Source organism: Esox lucius, chromosome 20 (genome assembly GCF_011004845.1).
Source record: "Esox lucius isolate fEsoLuc1 chromosome 20, fEsoLuc1.pri, whole genome shotgun sequence".
Lineage (NCBI taxonomy): Eukaryota > Metazoa > Chordata > Actinopteri > Esociformes > Esocidae > Esox > Esox lucius.
Window position 1 is genome coordinate 26,425,786 of NC_047588.1, and position 23,597 is coordinate 26,449,382.

The 23,597-nt window shown below is 41.7% G+C and overlaps 1 protein-coding gene across 8 annotated transcripts in view; it reads right to left on the reverse strand.

Annotated features, from left to right (window-relative positions):
* Positions 1–17,195: 17,195 nt before the first annotated feature.
* Positions 17,196–23,597, reverse strand: part of pou2f2a (POU class 2 homeobox 2a) — a 51,866-nt gene continuing 45,464 nt past the window's right edge. For all 8 annotated transcript variants that reach the window (XM_020040960.2, XM_020040958.2, XM_020040956.2 and 5 more), the window contains 2 exons: positions 21,009–21,091; positions 17,196–20,188 (listed from right to left, as the gene is read on the reverse strand). In XM_020040960.2, the coding sequence (XP_019896519.1) occupies positions 19,863–20,188; positions 21,009–21,091 (409 nt within the window). In that variant the 3' untranslated portion in view covers positions 17,196–19,862. The remainder of the gene's footprint in view (positions 20,189–21,008; positions 21,092–23,597) is intronic.

Genomic DNA, 23,597 nt, shown 5'->3' on the forward strand with positions numbered 1-23,597 from the left:
TGACACTCATAAGTGGTCCAGTTGGGTTTCAATGGAGCGTCCTGTTGAACAGTTTTCATGTCGCCTTTCCACTGTGAGAAATATATTTACAGTTATATCCACATTATAAACAGAAAAACTATTTGGAAGCGAGTTAATGTGCACTTTGACAACAGACCACTGTAAATCTCTCTCCTGATAGCAGGGAAACCCTCCTTACAGTATACCCGTCCTACATTGATAATGCTTTTGATCGCTGGGTAGGGATGGAGATCCATACCACAGATGATCAATACCTAGAAGGGACTTCAGCCATCGTGATCAACTGAAGCGTAGACATTCCTCAGAACAACATGTGGATCTGCCAAAAGGCAGAGTAGATCATATCCAAAATACAATGAGTAGCTAGTTAAGGTGGATATTTATAACCAGAACAGATTGTTTGTGGTATAGATTCTACATGGTAACATTTCACAGGGATGTTGACCCATGCTGAAGTAATGGCATCACGCTGTTTCTGCAGATTGGACGGTAGTACATTCATGTGGGAACAGCCTGTTCCATCTCATCCGAAAGATGCTCTACTTGGTTGAGATCTAGGGACGGCACAGCCAACTCAAGTAAACTGAATGTGCTAATATGTTGCTGGAACCATGCTGAAGCAATATGTGCTTTGTGACAATATACTATTGGAGTTATCCATGTGACACAGATTAAAGCCATAAGAGGATGCACCTGGATGCAACAATGTTCGCATACCTTTTGGCGATCAAAAGGCACCTATCATCTGCCAGGAAAACAGTCCCCACACCATGACACCACAACCACCAGCCCATACATTTAGCACCTTGCAGGATGGGTATATGGGCTCATGCTGCTAACGCCAAATACTGACTCTGCCATCAGAATGACGCAACAGGTATCGGGATTCGTCAGAACATGCACGTTTTTCCACTCCTCAGTTGTCAATGTTGGTGACCACCTTCCTGCTGAAGCTGCTTCTTGTTTTTAGCTTGTAGTGGAACCTGGTGTGTCTGCTGCAGTAGTCCATCCTTGACCAGGAACCACAAGCTGTGTGTCTTCTGAGATGTTCTGCACTCCATTGTCGTACTGCACCATTGCTTTTACGGGACCTGTTGGCGGCACGTCTGTGAGCTTCCATGGTTCCATGAAGCTCCTTCGACCTCTGCCATTAACAAGCTGTTTCTCACAGGGCTGCTGCTGATTTGATGTTGTTTTTTGTTTCACACCCTATTCACCAATTGTAACGTTCAACCAAACAGGAACTGAATGCCTTGATGCCTGTGGCCCACTGCAATGTATTTGCTTGAACCGGGTAGTGTACTTAATAAATAGGCTACTAAATGTATAACATTTGGCATTCGCTTTCTTCTCATCATCGAGCTGAGAATTGCACGCAGCCCATACAACATTGTCCTGTCACCCAGACTTGCTGTCACAGTACTTGTGTGGGGCACTGACGCAGAGCTGTCACGTTGTCAACAAGTGCATGGAAGTGTGGTGGCGTCATACATGGCAGATGAAGTGTATCTCCTCTTGTGTTCTCTTTCACCCCCAGCTGCTCACAAATACAATAAAGGGAAATGTGTGTGTGTGTGTGAGAGAGAGTGTGTGTGACACTGATACAGACCAATGCACAGGGACATCAACAGGATAACAGTGCAGTGGGAAACAAACAGTGGGAACCTCTCCTAACACCAAAGCACCTCTTTCCCCGTAGTGTGATTTACAAACAGGATCTCTCTCTCCTCCACTAGCCATTCTTCAGGGGGGCAGGAAACACACTCTGTTTTCCCAGATAAGCATCAGACTGCTGGGAGAGAAGTTCTATCAGGGATGCAGAATTCCCAAATCCAGGAAACCCCAAGCACCATCGCGTCCTGTGTCTTCCTGAACAGAAGGGAGTGGTGTTTTCCCACGATCAGCCTCAAACATATCTAGTGGAATATAAGCCCATTCCTGCTCCCTTTATTTCTTTCACCCTCTCTTGCCCCTTTCACTTGCTTTCTCGGTTGGCCTTGTCCTGTCTCTCCATCTTACTGTTTTTATTACTCTCTGTCATCTTTCAGTTTCTTTTGTATTGTCCTCTTTGTCCATCCACCTCTTCTCCTATCTCCATTTACACATCTTTCATTTCAAGAGCTCTTCAGACCCCAAGACCTCACAGAGGAAGTATGGTTGGAAAGACGAGAGAGGGAGGGAGAGTGAGTGAGTGAGAGAGAGAGAGAGAGAGAGAGAGAGAGAGAGAGAGAAAAGGCAGCGATGACACATGAAATTAAAACATTGGAGGATAATTATTGTTTTCTTTTTTTCAGTCCTGTTGGTCACGTGTGTGTATCCATGTGTGCAGGTATACAGCCCCCCATCACAGCACAGTACATTCTGAACACTGGAAAACGCACAGTATGTCCCCCCACCCCCTCCTGCCCATCTCTTCTGCTGTCCCTCTGGTTTATCATCCACCTCTTTCCCCGCTCCTTTTTTATTCACTGGTTTTTCATGTCCTTCTTTTGCTCTCTTTCTCTCATTCTTGATCATCTTCTCCTCCCCCACTCTCATCTTTCCCTCTCTCTCTTTCTTTAAATCTTGATTGCCATTAAATACAGGTAAAAATTGCAAAAAAAAAGTTTCTTTCTCCCACGCCACCACTCTGTTTCTGTGCCATCATTCACATCTTTATTATTCTTCCTCTTATTTTGTTCTTTACCGCCTCTCCCTTGCCTACATCTCGTTCTTCTTTCTCCCTCCCTCAGTCTTTCTCATGTCAAGTTTCAAGTCTCACAATGCTCTCAAGGTTATGGACTTGTGTGAACTACTTAATTCATTACTCACATTCTCCACTTGTCAATGGTTTTCTCCAGACAGTTTTTTTTTTTAACAAAAAACCCACTGATCGGGTTTCATAACAACTGTTGATTTTTAAAGTCAAAAGGACTTGTCATTTATATAAAAGCACGATGACTTTTTGTTGCAATGTACTCTACAGGATGTGGAAACAGCCACATTGGTAAAGTCTATAGAACAAAATGCTGATTGAATATGCCCCCGGTGAAGGCTGATGGGACACACTGGTCTTGGTTGGATATTCCATGACAATAAAGTACTTTAACCGCCTATTTTCATCTATGGTTACTCTTAAGGACATGTTAATCTTAAAGACTCTTTCCTCAGATCCTGATTTTAGAACATCTTCATGCTTTTCCGTAGGTTTGCCTAATCTTTCCTCTTGCTCCCACTTGCTCCTCCCTTTTAATCCTGTCCTTCCCTACGTGCTTTGTGAGACTCTCTCCGTTCCTAATCGGAATGACAGACAGACGCTGTGGGGAGAAAGACAGAGATGCAGAATATTGTGTTTGTGGGACAGGGACATTGGGGCACCCAAAACCCCCCAAAATGTCTCCTCCTGTTCCCTTTCCAAACTCGAAGGCCCCCCCCCCCCCCCCCCCCACAGAAAAATGTAATGGGACTATATACTCCTAGTGAGCTACAGGTTATGCTCGCTAACCCCGGATTTAGGACAACCTACAGGCCCATAGAGAGCTCATATGGCAGTGTTAGTGTGCTGAGCCGGAAACAAAATCTGCACAGCCTGTGGGTCCAGTACTGAATACGATATATGGTGAGCCTAAATGCCTTCCAGCCTACCCTGGTCTGTCTGTGGTGCTCCAACACAGATGGCTCTGGTCGCTGTAATTACCATGGACAATGGGTGTGGTACCCCACTCAATACCGCACAGCAGGCGCGCACACACACACACACACACACACACACGCACACTCACAGAGACAAGGTCTAGAGCAAACGGTGAAAACAAACCAGGATTAGGTCAAATACCTGGACAGGGCGTTTTATGACACACAAAGGTGTAATATGCAGTGATTCATATAGCTGATGACATCCAACCCACACACATCACTGGTGGTTCCTGAGAGGAGGAGGACCCACACACCCAGAACATTTGGAACGTGTTTTATGAGCCATCGGTAGTTCCCCCGCCCATTTGGAGAAAGTTCAGATCTATTGGAAGTGTGAAATTAAAGAGGGTTTAGTATGAAGATGTGCCACACTGGTTTTTCAATAGAAATCTACGTCCCAGTTGTAGGCAGCATCATGGCAATTTCATGTACAGGAACATGCCAATGGCCGTATTGGGCTTGAAGGAGGTATCGCATGATTGTGTTGAATGCTGAGCTGGAATCTACAAAAACCGCACCCATCCATACATCATTGCATTGTCAAGGTGTTGGAGGATGTGCTGGAGGCCTGTGTTGATAGCCAAGTCCACAGACCAGTTGGCTCTGTAGGCAAACTTGAGGGGTCAAGGGTGGTGTCAGGGATGGCTTTGTAATGGCACAGGTTGTAGGAGCCAGGAGATGGAACATGAAATGAAACAAAATACCTCTTAATGAGGACTACCCATGTTGCATTAGAGGAAACAGATTATCCCAGCCATGAGAACTACAAACTCATGTTTGGACAACCAAATAACACTAAACTGATCAAATGAATATCTGTTGATTGCTCATCTGAATATATTCAGTTTAAGGAATAGGAATAATTAAATTTGCTTTCCCATGCAATCAAACGACATTAAACTGTTAGTTATATGAGGGACTAATTTGAATATGAAGAAAAGTCAGTAGAGCGATGTCCTCTGTTCTAAAAGGATAGGGAGTAGACACAGTTGTAGAGAAGCAGTTCATACACAGAGTCATATTCCAGCCAACCAAAACAGTGACTTAATGCTGAGGGAAACAGAGTCTCTGTGGGTACATATACCACATCTGAAACCTTTACTGCTCGGCTGCTGCTGCACGTCTCCTAGTGCAGTAATGCTGTAATGTGAAATGTTGGTTAAGAAATCAGATAAAAACAGGGGGGGAAATATAAATAAATATGTATGTTGCAAGCTATGGATATGGATTGTTTTGCCAGCTGTTCACTGAAAAGTGGTGTTATTTTCAATGTCACCAATGCTTGCTACCTGACCGAAGTTAAGACACTACCATCTATAATGTTCCCTAATAAGTCTGGGACCATATCATCACCTTACATTATATATTAATAGTTTTTACCAAAATGGCTGAGCAAAGGTCTTAAGTTATATTAGTAGCACTAGGTTACAATTATCATAGCTTCTATGTTCTATGTTCTCCTCACATGTAAAATATAATACCATAGGGAGTTCTTAAAGTAATTTGTAACAGATCTTAAAACATTTAACAATATATTTGGTTGAAAGCAGAAAATAATATATGCTGGACTATGTGTGTGGAAGACAATCCTGATGTAACACTTGAAATATGGTATCTGTTAAAAACTGTTGGAGTCAAATTGCCGAATTGAAAACTGTTGAGGTTCAAATAAATTATCCACAAAAAAGGTGGCAAACTAGTTAGGTTGTTTAGATATAATATTGTAAATTCAGTGACAAAAAAAGAAAGATATATTAAGTGCCTGTGAAAGTATCTAAAGGTTCCTTACCCCTGATTATCTAATCTTACTAAATTATAAATGCTACATTTCTTTTTGTTTGATATTTTATTTTAAAACAATGAAACTTTTATGTTGGGTAATACTTCTAAAATAAAATAAAAAACGGATATATGTTGCTTTCTATTCAAATATTATTTAAGTACTGTTTAAGTAGTTATGTGTACATAAGTGTGTTAAAATGGACCCACATATTTCATACTTTAGCATATTTACTTTACATTACAGGAAATATAATATCAGTACATTTAATATATATTCCCAATGTATTTCAAATATTTTACAATAATTTGAAATATATTTAACGTGTCATTAATTTACATAAAATGTCTAGCCCCCCATTCTGAGGAGACAAGAAAAGAGTGTTGAAGTAGATGAAAAGGAGAAGAGGAGCAAAGAAGGTGAAAGAATGAAAGAGTTGGCAGTTGAAAGGACAACAAGCTGCTGGGTGTTGGAGGGTGGCGGTTGCTGCCCCTGTGAAAATAAGAGAGGGTGAAGAAGTGGTGAGAGCAAGCAGAGATGAGGAGAATCAGAGTGAGGAGTGGGCTTGAGAGAAAGAGAGGGAGAGTCAATGGGCTCTTTGTCATCAAAGAACTTGTTTATTTTCAAGCTTGCCGCTCCAACCGTCAGGATCAATCTGTCTGTCTGTCTCCGTCTAACTTTCTTACTCTGTCTAGGATCAAGTTTCAAGGTCTCTTATCATCTTGAACCAATCTGATGTTTAACCAATCTGAACGTTTTTCTGTCTGTGTGTCAGTCAGTATTGTCCAGCAGGAAAACATCTCTGGTAGTCTTCCTACCAGTGGCGTGGGCATGCACTCTCTCACCACGCAGCTCCTCTGTCACCCTCCTCCCTTTCTCTCTACCCTCATTTCCAACTGTCCTCTATTCACTCGTTGTGGTCTCTCTTTTCTTGTTCTCTTTCTGGTTCACTCTTTCTGGTTCACTCTTTCAGTTTCACTCTTTCAGGTTCACTCTTTCAGTTTCACTCTTTCTGGTTCACTCTTTCAGGTTCACTCTTTCACCCTCCGTCCTCTCTCCTAACCCATGTCTCCCTGTCTCCCTGTCCCCTCTTCACCCCCCTCTCTATCCCAGCTTGTATTTGTACATGAGTAATGGGATTACCACAGTGAGCGGTGGAGGAGGGAGATCGAAGGGGGAGGAAGGGCAGAATGACAGTGGAGGAGGAGGAGAAAGGGGGGATGAAGGGCAGAGTGATAGTGGAGGAGAAGAGAGAAAAAGGCACATCAGCACCGAAGGCAGGGAGGAGTGAAAACTGAAGTAAACAAGGCTGAAAACTCTAATTATTGTAAACAAGAAAATATCACAGACTTCTGTTGGCGACACCCAAAGAACACACACACACACACACACAAAAAGTTTTCCACTCTACACACAAAAGCACACTTTTTTTTTGGAGACGGCTTCTATGTAGCACTGGCATTGCAGTTCATGTGACCATTTTAATCACTGCAGAGCTACACACAAAGCCATACTAAGATTACCATAGCAATGCCGGCGCTAGTAAAGAACAAAAATCTCCTTTTGCAGTCTTTAAAGTCTGGAAAAAGTGTGCAGGGAGGCCATATGAAAATGGGGAGGTGGGAGGTGGAAAGGGAGGGTAAATGGGAGGTGGGAGGTGGAAAGGGAGGGTAATGTGCACACTGGTGAGAGGCACACAGAATGTGTGTTATATTAAACCAGTGTCTGGCAGTGCGTCAGGTCTAATACACACAGAGGGAGGCAGGGATTAAGACCGACGATGAATGGCGGGAATGAAGGTGTTAATTTAACCAACTAGACATGACACTGACCAGCAAGCGGTGGCATAGAAAGAAAAGTGAGATAGGAAGAAGGAAGTTAATTTAAGGGTATGAGGATCGCGAGGTGGGGGGAGACAGGGAGAGAGAGAATGTGAGCGAGGTGGAGCAGAGAAAGGGGGCAGGAGAGAGCAGGAGAAAGGAGGGAGAATGTGAGAGAGAGAGGTATTCCTGGCACTGTGACAGTTGCTATATTGAGCACAGCGTGTGTTGACAGTGTCTCCTGTATCTCACAGAGGAACAAACTCTTCCTATTGGCACAGCTCTGAGCTTCCCTTCTCTCACCCTCTCACTCCCTGTCTAATTCCTCCCCTCTCCCCATCTAACCCCTCACTGACAGAACTGTTCTCACCCTTCCTCCCCCTTCTTCTCTACTGTATCACCCCCCAACACACACACACACACACACACACACACCTATCTCGCCTACACGTGTCATAGGAGGACCAGAATTAGATCAGCCTGCTTGTACCCTCTGAGACAGGCTGGCTGGCTGGCTGGGTGAGAGAATGACCTGAATGAGGGAGAGCTGTCTGGGTCAGATCCAATCAGTGCCCGGCTTCCCCTCTCCTCCTTTCATCTCAAACTACTAGATTACACCCCTCTCATCACCCCCCACACGCTGCACACACACACACACACACACACACACACGGTACCAAATTAAACTCTTGCGCTTTTCATCTCTTACTTCCAGTCAGAGGACTTGGAGGCCCGGGTTTGGGCCCAGAGTCTTGGTCTCTGGCTGGGCATCACTGGCATGCTGACAGCGGGTCTGTGGGTGGTTCTGCTATGTGTCATACAGGGGAAAGCCAGTGGCCGTGTGGTGTAGGGGTGGGCTGCTCTCCACAACATGTAACGACTGTGTTACACCGCTGAATGTGATGTATGCTGCCCTCCCTCGCCCGGGCATGGCTGTGGGTAGTGGAGTAATGTGTCATAGCTGTAGGAGTAGAATCGTTCATTCCTCTCCTGTGTATTTTTTTTCTTTAAAGATCTGCACAATGAGTTCGTTTTTTGTGTGGATGCTGTAGTAATGTGTCATGGTATTGTTCATATTGATTTGTTTCCTTTGTAGATGTTGTTTTGTCGTGAGTTGTATAGATATTAGGGCTGTCAAAATGAACTGGTAAGCGCATGCGATTAATTAAAAATGCTTAATGCCATTTGTTTTTTGTCGCCATTAATGCATTTTTTTTGGCCTCAAAACCATAGTTGCTGCTTGACTTGAGCCTGAGTTGTCACTTATTCATTTGCAACAGTATAGGGGTAACTTTGTTTGACACTTGACTTGTGCTGGAGTGGTCGAGAGCGCATCACATTAGCTTTTTTAAATATAACTATGTAGATTACGCATTCATGTTGTGAATTTTGTTTACTCGCCACCTGTCTGTGAATCCTGCCGTTAAATAAGCGCTTACGCTTTCAACGACGGCTTGCCATTTATGTGCAAACGGGTGTAACAGCACGTTAGTAGCCTACTCATATGTTAGAACACAGTCTGCGCTGTTCCAAGTTGGAAATTTGAATATTTACGAGAAGAACAGCCGTGCCTCTCCTCTGAGCCTTTTCTGATCCCTAGACGCTGTGTGTGCACGAATCCACCTGTTACCCTTGCTTTTAGAATGGTAAATTAGGCTATTTTCTGTTGTTGCTAGCCTAAACTAGGCTTCAGTTTCGTCGCCAGTCGCATTTCCACTAAATCCTATTGTAGTCACATAACTAACAATTTCTATGCTGAGCATAAATAAATTACCTATCTGATCCTGATTCATGTTTGTGGATAAACATCTCTGGCTACCTTGCCTAACTTATGCCTATGCATATTTAAGTAATCAAAGTACAATACCTCGAAAAGTATAGGTGTGTTTCAGTGTTGGATTTCCTGACAGAGGGGCTGGTGGGTCTTTAAACAGAATCCTAACATAATTGTTATTGTACTTGGTGCAAAATGGTAGAAAATGGTAGAACTACTGCATCATTGACCAGCAACTTTCTATTTAGATTTACATGGGATACTAATAGATTCTGTCAGTCATTGTGATCATTTGAGGGGAGACATTTAAGAACCATGAACTACCCTGTTTCAATGGACCAACTTGGAAAAAGACAACTCCTGCAATTATTGAATTTAAAATCAATCAATGTCCATAGTTTACAATAAAACATTAAATGTCTTTAACATAATGTACTACTTTTAATTATTTTGTATTTTTATTTAGGACCAAATATGAACACATTCTAAAATTTGGATTAACTACAGATGTTAATGCTATTAATCACGATTCATTATTTTATTTGCACCTCAAATTGTTATGTATACTAAATGCAAAAAATAACAATATATTACAAATGGAGCAACCAGTTAAATTTCTTCATTTTTTAATCCTGATATCATTTGTTGGCATGCGGTCAGACAGCCATAGTACTTTTGTTTATATCTTTGTTATATTTGGGAATGCAACAAAAATGTGGATTTTGTTCACCCTATATACAGCATACTTGGGGCACATTACTGGTTGGTTTAGTTCCCAAAATTCTATTATCATCCAACCATATACTCTGAAAGGAGTTGGATTTCAAGCCTTGTCGATGGAAGGTGACTGGAAGGTGACAGTGCAAGCGAGCTGAATCTTTGGTGCACCTCAGAATGCAAGGACTCCGTATCGCTCTTTCAGGTGGTACAGAAGGTGGCCGGTTTGGATCTTCACGTTGCAGGGGTGAAATGCATCACCTTGTCCAGTCCACCTACGCTTCATCAAAGTTCTGCATGACTCCAGGGCAAGAATGTGTGCAAGAAAGATCATAGCTGACTCCCTCCAACCACAGTCAGTCACTGTTCCTAAACTCACCCTTCAGGAAAAGTAGTAGGCAGTACAAGTCAGTCATGACCTAAAATCCTGCCACAGATTCTTTCAATGTGTCGTGGTCCCCAAAACCAACTAACTGCCCCACAGAGGCTAATATGACTATGCTCATATATATTGCCGGGTTTCAATCATGCCACCTCCAAACTGTCAACTAAATAGAGGCACTATACTGTCCTTGACACTCACATATCTGCATTCAGATATACTAGAATAAAACTGCAAATGTGTATTGTAAATCCATTAATATTACATGCTCACCACCCATTGTATATAATTGCATGTCAGTATTCCCTCCCTATATGTTATCTACCACTAGTAGCACCATTACACCCACTAATGTCCCATGTACATTTACTTTACAACTTATTTGTTCAACTCTAAAAGTATCTAAGCAGCTTAGTAGTCTCCCAGGTGTGTGTGTGTGTGTATGTAGAGGTTTGTTCTAACGTATCCAAATGGCAGTGCTGTACTCCTGTGTTCCGTGTTGTGTGTTACAGTTGTGCTGGGGTCCATCTCCTCACTGGGCTGGATGTCATTATGCTGCAGCTGTTGTGACCGATGTCAAACCTGGTGACACTCTGTGTCGTTTTGTCTGTAGGTGTGTGTGCGTCCGGGCCGGTGCCCACCGGTTGGAGGAGAGAGTTAACGTGCCCGTCTGTGCCCGCCCAAGTCGCAGGCCAGCTTTATGTACAGTACGATGAGGGGGCGGGAGCAGCAGGAGGGAGCTGACGGAGACTCAGAGAAAGCAGAAGACAGATGACTGACAGGTGCAAGTACCGACCTTAGGACAGAGGGGAAATAAGTTGCGACAACACATCCCGACCGTTGCTAGTTTGGCTCCTTACCATCCTGAACGGGGCATCACGGAGGGGACGAGGGACCTGAAGACTTTTACATTGGATGATGCTCTGACTGACCCACCAGCCAACTCACTCAGTCAACATGGGACCAGATTGTCACCACGGTGACATGATGGCATGTACACCCTGATCAGTGAGTCAGAAAGCTGCCGGCACACACACACACACACACACACACACACACACACACACACACACACTGTTACCACCCGGAGTCCTCCGCCTCCCAGAGTAGCGCATGGAGACACGACACACACACACACACACACACACACACACACACACACACACACACACACACACACACACACACACACACACAAACACACACACACACACACACACACACACAAACACACACACACACACACACACACACACACACACACGTGGATCCCTAAAGGGAAGACCAGAGGCATGAGGTGGGGTTTTAGGGTTCTTCCCTCTGGTTTCAACATTGATCCCAATGCCCCAGGGCGGTGAAGGGGATATTGCCATGGGACGTTAAACAGGGTGTCCTGACTCAGTGGTCCCCCATCGTTAGGAGTAACCATCCTCCTCATTCCTAACGGAGAACTCTGAATCCTCTCCACCTCAAAGCTGATTTGTGAAGAACGTTCTGGCAGAAATTGGTGGTGAGTGACAATGCAGAGTGCTTTGAGTACCTCTGTTGGTCAAAGATGTACTATATAGATCCAATGAATTAGTATTACATGTACATTTTAGTTAAATAGCTGACACCTGTGCTCTGAGCGACGTACAGTAGAGGGCGCATACATACATTCCTTGGGAATCGAACCCACAACCTGTGGCGTTGCAAGCGCCAGGCTTTACTGGGACTATATTATATTATTATTACAAACATAGACACCGTACATGCATGTAAGCAGGCAGACAGAAAGACAGTGATGTTATTTAATCAACAGATGTCCTATGACTCAGTAAGGAGGAGGAGAGTGTCAGACTCCTCTCTGCCTAAGACTGCTGAGTATTTACTGCTCGTCTGCTCACTAGCATCAGGTTAGTCAGTCATTGATAATCAGGTCCAGGGTGCCACCTAGTGGAAGTACACATTAACAGCAGGTGAGCTACATTTCTTGCAAGACCTTCAGTGCAATGCTACTACAAAGCTAGAACACAACCCGTTGAGGAAACCATCTGAAAAAAGATTAGCAACAATGCAAACATTTGACATAATAGAGATGAGATCGTGATTCATAGATATTTATGAGCTGTTTTGTTTTAAAGACACCCAAGGCCAGTTTTATCTGTACAGTTTTTGTCTCCGGTTTTTATTTGGATGAATGAAACACTTTCAGTTACAAAAATGACTTAAAATGAACAACACTGTACAATGAACAAGCAGAGATATTTTTCTTATATATTTTTTTGTGGTTTTTAAAGATAAATACACTAAAAAGCTAGTTGCTACCACAAGGAAGAGGGGAAAGACAGAAAGAATGGTGGAGGTCAGATAGCAAAGGGAGGAATGAGAAGGATAGAGAAGCGTGGTGTAAAGAGGAGGACTGCTCACATGATGAAAGACACAGGAGGGTAGAACAAATCATTGGAGGAAGGATAAGCACACACACACACACACACACACACACACACACACAGAGACACACACACACAGAGACACACACACACAGACACATACACACACAGAGACGCACACAGAGACACACACAGACACATACACACACACAGATACATTCATGCATAAAAAGGGAAACATTAGATATTACAGAGCAAAGAATAAAGGTTTGACAGAGGGAGGTTAACTAGATGCTACACATGAAAGTGAATTCCTCATCATGCCAATGTTTATAAAACTGTTGCTTATCTAGCAGACATGAGCAGGGGACTGAACACAGAGACATTTATAGCAGTTATGTCCCTTTTCCCCTTGTCCCTCAGTTTACCCCCTACTCCAAAATCGCCACCAGATAAAATTACTTCCAAAAGAAGTTGGGAATTTCCGGGGGAAAGTTCTGTTAGTATTCTCCCACACAGATCAAAATATTTGTGGTTGTAATATATAGCTATTTTCCCTCTGTCCAATGAGCAGAAAGTGGGACATGGGTGATGCAAGACAGACAGACAGATGTGAAGAACAAATTCAGAGGAACATGGGACTTCAGCAGTACTCTGGCAGCACGAGCAAAAAGGACAAAACTCAAGAAGGATCAGAACAGCTAAAGAGATATTAAGACAAACATAATTATTGTCATTATCAACTTCATCATCATCATATTTACGAGAAGCTTAAGGTAAATTTTCAATGACAAATACTTAAAAATATACATTTTATCATCCTTATCTTAATCATCATTGTTATTATTGTCATCATCATTGATATTTCCCTTAGGATAGCTGAGGTCAGAAACTGAATTACTAGGTGAAAGGGGCTTAAGCCGCAAAAATGAACAGGTAGAAAGATAGCTGCAGTAATTGTAAAAGAGATGAGTAATGTTGAACTCTTTGGTTTATTTCTGTAAGATGGGACTTAACTGTCTTGCTTAAAGAACTTTGGACTGAAGCTGTATTGTACAAAAGAGAGGAAGAGAAGAGAAAGGATAGAAAAGAGCGGGTTTAGAAGTGAGTGGGTGGAAGAATATCAGTCGTCTTCCTGTAATATGTTCTTTGCTCTGACATTTTGACCCCTACTTTCTCCAGTGTTGGCATCTCCACTATGTTCTCTCACTAGCCATTGTTGCCTGTTCTGCTTCAATTCAAATAAATTAGTTTGATATTGATTTCTGCATTTCATAGTTCTTTTGTTTCTCATTTGACATGATTGCTAATGAGCTTTGTTAAACTGTATCCATTAACAAATCAATGTTGAAATGTTAAGACCGTACAAATAAAGAAAATGGCTAATGGCAAAAAAAAAGGCTAATGGCAGTGATTTAAAAAACAAAATTAATCTCTGCTCAGTCTCTCATCTATGCTTCTGATCTAAGGCCAGTTGTATTAGGTTTCTGTAAGCCAATGAACATCAGAAGAAATCAATAAACGCTTCAATCAATCTAAAAAAAATAGTACAATCAAAAATGTCCTAAATGATCCGGCAAAAAAACAGTAAAATATATAGACTGTGTACAGTATGTGTGTGTATATATTATATACATATATATAAATATATGTACGTATATAAAAAGAGATGTTTGGTGCTCCTTGCTGTGAGCTTAAGGACAGCAGATCCTAGATCAGTGTCTATTGCCAGGTCAACAGCCTGGCAACTAGTCAGAAAGCAACATGGAGAAGTGCAATATCAGAATGGACACTGTTATACTGCTGGGTTTCTGGGACTGAATAAACACTGTTATACTGCTGGGTTTCTGGGACTGAATAAACACTGTTATACTGCTGGGTTTCTGGGACTGAATAAACACTGTTATACTGCCATGTTTCAGGGACTGAATGGACACTGTTATACTGCTGAGTTTCTGGGACTGAAAAAACACTGTTATACTGCCATGTTTCTGGGACTGAATTGACACTGTTATACTGCCAGGTTTCTGGGACTGAAAAAACACTGTTATACTGCCATGTTTCAGGGACTGAATGGACACTGTTATACTGCTGAGTTTCTGGGACTGAATAAACACTGTTATACTGCCATGTTTCTGGGACTGAATGGACACTGTTATACTGCCATGTTTCTGGGACTGAATGCATCATGTTGTATCAAACAGTACGGCATAGAGTTCAGTTTTCTTCTCTTCGATTTGTCTCTACTGAAATGACCCATACGACCTTTATGTGGCCAACACCTCAATGTAGAAAGACCAATGGAGAGGAACATAAAAGAGGTACTTCAACCCACACACAGTTTTGGGGGAGTGTCTGCATGAGTCACCTAGCAACCACAGTCTCAGCCCTTCCCCAGTCAACTGCTCTGCTCACTGCCTCACACATCTCTGATAGAAACAAGATCCATTCGGAGCTAGCACTCACCCAGAGGATGATATAAAGCTGGGTGAGAAACAGTAAAACATTGTTGGCCCATAACAACTGAACTACGGTCAGCTTTACATGTAGTCAATGATCATGGATGGGTTTGAGAAAAATTCATCTGATCCCAGGTCTGTGCCTATAGACAACTTGGGGAGTGCATCGGTTTAGCAGAGTGGGAGCAGTAAGGGAGAGGGAATGGACACAGGGCAGGGAGTTGTTCTTCCAGGCAGATAGACGGAGGTGTGTGAATGAGGGATGGCATGCTGCTGGCTAACTCACATGTCTCCTTCCTATTCAGACTGGGCACAAACGTGATGCGACGACAGTGAGCATCACCATAATGACCTCTGACCTCCGCCGAGTCCATGCGCACTCACAGAGACACACACAAACATAAGTACACACATACAAACAGACCGACTCCACACAGCAATCTCAGCATGAACCCACGTTCTTTAAAGCTTTCATCCGTTTGGTTTATCATAACGTATATGAGGTATATGAAAAACTATCTCTCTTCAACATCCTATAGAAGGATGTTGGAAAGCAAAACCTACCAACATAAAGAAATACAAAAACTGAACAAAGTCCCTCTGTCACTTTCCTTCGCCTTGGTCAATGCATCTTCTCACCCTTGGGGTTTTTGGTTTAGTAACTGGTTAAAGCTTTCAGCGTGTTCCTGATGACTAGAGGACAGGGTGAGAACAGCAGCACATCTAAAAACAACCTGCCTGGCTGAACATCTTCAAACACACAATCCAATACTGTGGTTATCCAACACTATCTGAATGTGTCAATCGGGGGCAATGGTAAATCCCACCAAATTGATTGGTCCAAAGCATATGTTATGACAGGGGAAAACAAGCGTTCTAGAGCTTCAGGATTTGTATTGGGAGTTTGAGTCTTGACTCGTCACATCATAGTCTGAGTGAGACCCAACCCACAGAGCCACTCTCAGCAGAGTAATAACTCACCAATAATACGTTCAGTAACATCATTGTCATTAGGAAAAGTAACCCCATGTTTAGGCAATACAGTATTCGACAACTGAAAACACAGATTTACTCCACTCTAAGAGTATCAGTGAGTATCTCAGTAAGAAAGAAAAGATGGAGTCTTTGGCCAAACACCCATGTTCTCCTAGTGTGAGACTTGTCGATGAATGTATCTGGTTTGAATTGGTTTGAAGAGGTGAGAAGGTATTTCGGTCAGAGTCCCACATCATACATATATATATATATATATATATATATATATACACATTAAATATATATTGAAAAATATATCCCCTGTAAAAAGAAATAAACAAATAAATAGAAGAAAAACAATATAAGCTTAGATCAAATCAACCCTAACCTTAATAAATAGTACAATCAATCAAAAGTCCTAAATGATTTGTCAAAAAAAATAAACAATATATCGAAAGAGAGAGAGTTAAAACTTTTGGTCTAAAATCAAGTCATTATCATCAACTTTTTTAAAGATCTTTTTCTCAAAGTCTTTTTTGTACATTTTTCAATACATTAGCATTAAGTAAGCATTAGAACACAGATAATTATTTTTCTACAAAATCTATAGAAGCACTAACAAATACATTCCGTCTAAGAGTTAATGTAGAGAGGTTTTACCTCTTGTTTTGAACCCCCACATCTAAAATAGTTAGGTTCATCTTGATTCTCATTTGTTGACTGTATTTCTGTCTCAAACCAGGTACCCAGTGGAAGTATTTTAAGACCCTACTGTCAATTTATATTGAAGTATGTGTGTGCGTATGTGTTTGTACAAGTGTCGCGTGATCCTGGGGGTAAACATGCAAGTGTTCAATTCAAACCGTATCACAGATGTTCAGAATAACAGTGTGATTTAACATTTAAAGGGAATGTTACCTGCATTGGCAGAGGACTGCATTCACAGTGAACGCTGCATTACGGCTCAATCAGAAAACACCTTTACATTACAATCACATAATCTGTAAACGCTTCAGTTATACAGATGGAGTTGAACCTTTGCAGGAAAGGACATCTTGTTAAACCTCCACAGAATTATTTCTGGCACACACACACACACACACACAATATCCCTCACTAATACAACGAACAAACACACACACTCTTCAGATAAATTGACACAATCATATGTGTGAGCCCTAATGCATTGCAGGAAGGGCAGTTGGACCATCTCTAGTTCCTTCCTGCCTTTTTGGTTTGGTATTTGGTATTTGGTATTAGGTATTTGGTTTCTATGTTTTGCTGTTCAACACTTGTTTCGGGCTTTTTGTATGTCTTTTTTCTGCCAAGACAATCAGTCTTTTTATCTAATAAAAATCTGAAAGCTAAATTTTCACAGTATTTTTCCAAACACCTGATAAAAATCTCTAGCACAACTACGAAAAAAATAAGGAGCTCTTGTAGTAAGCGAATACATTATTATCCCAAATGAGTAAGCACTAAAGGACAGGACGTCAAACAGCATCAAGAGATACGGCAAATGAATATAATTAGAAAAACAAAAAACTGAAAAAATAAAAGCAGATTTAGAAGATTCAGTTCAATGAGGTCATTAGAGATTTCTCCATCCAGGACCAGAGAAGAAGAGCTGAGTTTGGAGTGAAAAACAGGGGAGAGGGAGGGAATCTGTCCATCTCTCAAGATATCTGCCTGTCTGTCAATATATCCATCCATCTGTCCATCTGTGCTACACAGTCTAGATCTGGCCACTGAAGCCAAGTTGGCTGGATAACAGTAAGACAGACAGACATGTCAGCTCCAGCACTCATCCACCCCTCATCCCCCATCCATATTTGATGGTTGTTGTTGTGGTTTTTTTTGGTTGACTTCAGACGTTCCTTGGTTTGGTTTTTGGTTTTTATTTTTGGTATCCTATTACAATAACCTGACATCCCCTCTTACTGTTGTTGACCCGACTGGACCAATCCCTTTCCCTGTTTGCACACCTTTTTCTTTTGGTTGAGAGTGCTGTTCTTTTGAAGTGACCCCATTTGGCATAAGTAGAAGGGCAAACTGATGGGGTTAACTAGGTTCAGTAGGACGGGTAGGGTGTGTCCCCAACCCCTTCAGTGTGTCAGTTATAATGTCATGGCTGACTCCATCTCTGAAGAGTCTAACAAATGCTTTGGTTTTCAACGTGTAATAATGGTAATCGGAGTACCAGCCTCTTTAGCTAACATTCAAATCCTTGCCACTGGTCTTTCTGCCATTTCAATGATCAATATGCAGCTGTATTTACAGTGGAGTTGCTCACTGGTTGTTGGGAATAACATTCATATTTTCCATGACAACCTGAGAATTTAGACACGAGTGAATATGTTACAACACTGGTTTCATCAGGACAAACAAAAAACGTATACCAATGTGTTCTGTGGAGAGAAACCATTTATAGAGTCCCAATATTTGCATACTTGTTGTGATTGGAGGACAGCTTTCAGGGTTATCCAATCAGGATCAAATTATCTGTTCTTCTCAAGGTCATTCATGAAATACTCTAATGTTCATACTCCAAGAAAGAACAAAAGCCAGCCTATTTGGCACATGGCATGGAATACAAGGAGGGGAATGTAACCTAAAGAGACTGATACACAAGCTATAATAATGGCAGAATTACGTGCAGAATGATACTGAAATAGGATGAATGGAGGGATGTTGTTTCTCTACTAAGTGTATAGACAGACAGCTGATTGACAAGATAAGGATGAGACCTTTCCATGACCAAACCCACAATGATTCATTTCTCACCTGAAAATGATATTAGTCTACTTTTTTCTTTTTACTGGCCATTCACAAAGACAATGGTGAGTATAATTCATAATATTCATTCATCAAATGTGTGGTTATGGAAAGAAGTTTTAAACAGCTACACTAAAAACCTGTTCTCTTATTATTTTCTCTGACAACATTAAGGAAATGGCACAAGATGATGATGACGCTGATAATGACCGACTCCAATGCTATCAGCAAATCATTGGAACATACACAGATAGGATGTGATATAGAATGAGAAAATACCAACTGAAAGACACATACATATGCATGAAAGCTTGGCTTATTCAGTATCAATCATTTATCACATAAAAATGTTCCTGTATAAACATGTGAAATTGAGTTACAAACTCTGAAAGCCATGTTTGGTAAATCACTTTTTAGATGAATGGATGGATAGATGTTATTGGCCATTGATGTCTGGTGTGTTAGTGTGTGTGTTGGTGTGTGTGTGTGTGTGTGTGTATGAGTGAGTAGCAGTAGCAGAGTTCTGGTCCTGGATAGGATCAATATGTACAGGTCCTTTGGATAAAGCTTTTCCTTCCGTATTTTTGGTTTTTTGGTATATTGGATTTTGGTATGGTTGTCGTTTTTTGACATTGTGTGTTTCTCTTCTCCGCCTCAGGTACATATTTGGTTTAAAATCATCCTCCCATCTCTTCCTTCAGACCATTTCCGAAAAAACACACAGTAAAGTTTATTTTTGACATTTTTGGTTCACGCGATTCCACACACCTTTCTATTCTTGTCATGTCATTGGTTTATTTTCCAGAGAAAGAAGAGGTGCAATATCGCTCATTATTGACAAAACAGTCCCACGACGCCTCCTCCATCGGTTTGGATAGATAAAGATATTTGGTTTCACTCTTCCCCATCCCCCCTCCCCCCTAACCACTTAGGTCGCTCCTCCTCTGCTCTCTTTCATTCTGTGTATTTTTGGCATTGAAAGACTGGGAGAGAGTGACCGCAAATAAATGGTAGTAGGGCGAGAGAGAGAAAGAGATTGCTTTGGTTGAAAGGCGAGGTTCTCATTTCTTCCGTCCTCTTCCTCCTCTCTGATTGGCGCTGGGCTGTGTCACTCAAATCTTGGCCCCTCCCAGCGAAGATAGGCTGTGCGCCAATTCATCAGAGTCGCAGGAAGATGCGGGGCTGGAGCAGGGAGACGGGGAGCAGGGGGTGGGACTTACACTGCTGGCGGATGGGAAGGGCGAGGGCTGGACTGCTTTGGCCATGGCAGCGCTGACAAACCCTGCGCTGGGATTCTGGCCCATGTGGAGGAAAGCAGGGTGGTTGAGGAAGAAGGATGACTGAAGTGCCCCTCCTTGCCCTCCAGTACCCCCCAACAACACCTTACTGCCCCCCTCAAGACTGGAAAGGTGCCGCTGACCACCACTGGCTGCTAGGGCTTAACAGGGAGGGAGAGAGATTTGAGTTAATAGCATAACACGGAAACATCAAATGCAGTTTCTGTATGGATGAAATGAATGTGGATGACTAATAAAGGACACAGACTGAAGACACTGTGAAAGACACACATACACACACACACACACACACACACAGTTTTAGATGGGAATGGGATGAACGTGGTATAGTGTTGAGACCAACTTTTCCAGTCTCTTCTATTGTAGCAGGATATTGATCACTGTCATTCATCTAACCTCTTCTACAATCATTACTACCATTAATATGATCTGTTCTCCATCACTATCATGCATATGGTCTGTTCTCCATCACTCTCAGACATTTGATGTGATCTTCATTACTATCGATCATCTGATCTGCTCCAACCATCACTACACTTAATCTGATCTGCTCCAACCATCACTATAATCAATCTGATCTTCTCCAACCATCATTATAATCAATCTGATCTTCTCCAACCATCAATATAATTAATCTGATCTGCTCCAACTATCAATATAATCAATCTGATCTTCTCCAAACATCACTATAATCAATCTGATCTTTTCCAACCATCAACATAATTAATCTGATCTTCTCCAACCATCACTATAATCAATCTGATCTTCTCCAACCATCACTATAATCAATCTGATCTTCTCCAACCATCACTATAATCAATCTGATCTTCTCCAACCATCTGCTCTATTTTCCATCCACTCTCTCTCCATCTGTCTCTCTCTCTCCTTCAGTATCACTCTCTCTCTGTCTGTCTCTCCCACTGACTCTCTCCTTCAGTATCACACTCTCCCCTAACACACCTTGTATAGTAGCCAGGGGATTGTTGCTGAGAAGAGCTTGGTTCAGAGTTTGGTTTCCTGTGTTTACTCCCATCACAGTGTTCCTGTGTTTTATACACATGCACACCAGTACAGGTTCACACACATACATACATCAGTACGCGCACAGACACCAAGGAGGACACCCATTCACACACATAGGAAAAAATGAAAAAAAGAAACAGGATTAGAAGCAGAACAGGACAAGCAGAACACAAAACACAGACTGTTGGAGAACTGCATTTGATGCAGTCAGGTCCTTATTGCCCTCCTTGATAAAGATAAGAAAAATATGTTGAATTCTATTGTTTTATACTACATTAGTTTCAATCGCTTTGGATCATTTTTCCCATGAGTGTTGTAAATTAGCACAATGCTTAGTAAAAATAATCAAATATAGTCTGCCTCCTGAAGGTTCCTTTAAGATCTCCAGGTCACAATAAAGAACTAAAGAAGTGGCGTGTTCTTGACATGTCATAGAAAAGCTCTTGAAAAGTCTGGAAATCTGAAGATGTGTTGAGTTCATTGAATATAACCCATTGGTCAGTGTTAACTAAGTTTGATTTTGTCAGTGTTACATTCTTGTAGTTGATTAAAAAATTTAAGAAAGATTTAACCAGTGTAAAGATTTAAAGTACCATGTACTGCTATGAAATAACAAGATTGTATATAAAAAGAGCTATATATAATTCTTCTGTTGCAATAACAGAAAATGTCCATAATACACTCACCTAAAGGATTATTAGGAACACCATACTAATACTGTGTTTGACCCCCTTTCGCCTTCAGAACTGCCTCAGTTCTATGTGGCAATGATTCAACAAGGTGCAGAAAGCATTCTTTAGAAATGTTGTCCCCTATTGGTAGGATAGCATCTTGCAGTTGATGGAGATTTGTGGGATGCACATCCAGGGCATGAAGCTCCCGTTCCACCACATCCCAAAAATGCTCTATTGGGTTGAAATCTGGTGACTATGGGGGCCATTTCAGTACAGTGAATTCATTGTCATGTTCAAGAAACCAATTTGAAATGATTCGAGCTTTGTGACATGGTGCATTATCCTGCTGGAAGTAGCCATCAGAGGATGGGTACATGGTGGTCATAAAGGGATGGAAATGGTCAGAAACAATGCTCAGGTAGGCCGTGGCATTTAAACGATGCCCAATTGGCACTAAGGGGCCTAATGTCTGCCAAGAAAACATCCCCCACACCATTACACCACCACCACCAGCCTGCACAGTGGTAACAAGGCATGATGGATCCATGTTCTCATTCTGTTTACGCCAAATTCTGACTCTACCATCTGAATGTCTCAACAGAAATCGAGACTCATCAGACCAGGCAACATTCTTCTAGTCTTCAACTGTCCAATTTTGGTGAGCTCATGCAAATTGTAGCCTCTTTTTCCTATTTGTAGTGGAGATGAGTGGTACCCGGTGGGGTCTTCTGCTGTTGTAGCCCATCCGCCTAAAGGTTGTGCGTGTTGTGGCTTCACAAATGCTTTGCTGCATACCTCGGTTGTAACGAGTGGTTATTTCAGTCAAAGTTGCTTTTCTATCAGCTTGAATCAATCGGCCCATTCTCCTCTGACCTCTAGCATCAATAAGGCATACTGGATGTTTTTCCCTTTTCACACCATTCTTTGTAAACCCTAGAAATGGTTGTGCGTGAAAATCCCAGTAACTGAGCAGATTGTGAAATACTCGTCTGGCACCAACAACCATGCCACGCTCAAAATTGCTTAAATCACCTTTCTTTCCCATTCAGACATTCAGTTTGGAGTTCAGGAGATTGTCTTGACCAGGACCACACCCCTAAATGCATTGAAGCAACTGCCATGTGATTGGTTGATTAGATAATTGCATTCATGAGAAATTGAACAGGTGTTCCTAATAATCCTTTAGGTGAGTGTATATCCACAGTAAAAATGGAATGATATTGTTCACTCTATTTACTCATATAAAATTGTGTCCTACAACACAGATTTTCTATTGGTCAACAGACATCAGCCCAGCTCCATAGTCAACTGGAAAATCGGCACTTGCCCTCTCTTTCAGCAAAGTCACTAAGAGACATGGTCATTACCATCTCAAGCACTCAATCTACCAACAATGACATACTGAGGCAAGTACATTTTTCTGGTTGCTCTGGAATTTTTCTGGTTACTATAATTCTATACTATCCTCTCAATTTATGTTTTAGTCATAAAAAGTTCCAGGTTACCAGAGAGGTTTTACCTTGTTGGATTGGGGATAGTTGTTTTAAATGCAAACTGTTGTCAGTGCAATTCACCTAGCTTCCACATGGAGAAAGAATTCTACATACTGATCCTTTAATAACTAGGGTTAAACAAAAACCACATCCATAATCTTCATATATCCCAGCATGCTGTATCGCAATTGAACCGATAGTCTTAGTCAATCTGAATGCACGTGGGGAAATGGACATTCACCCTATTGACTGGAAGCACTCAACCTAATTTGGTTCCAACTAAAATGTTTTTGTGAATGGCACCAATTTCTTTGGATTGATTGCAAACAGAAAATCTTTATTATTTTCTTGTTTGAAAG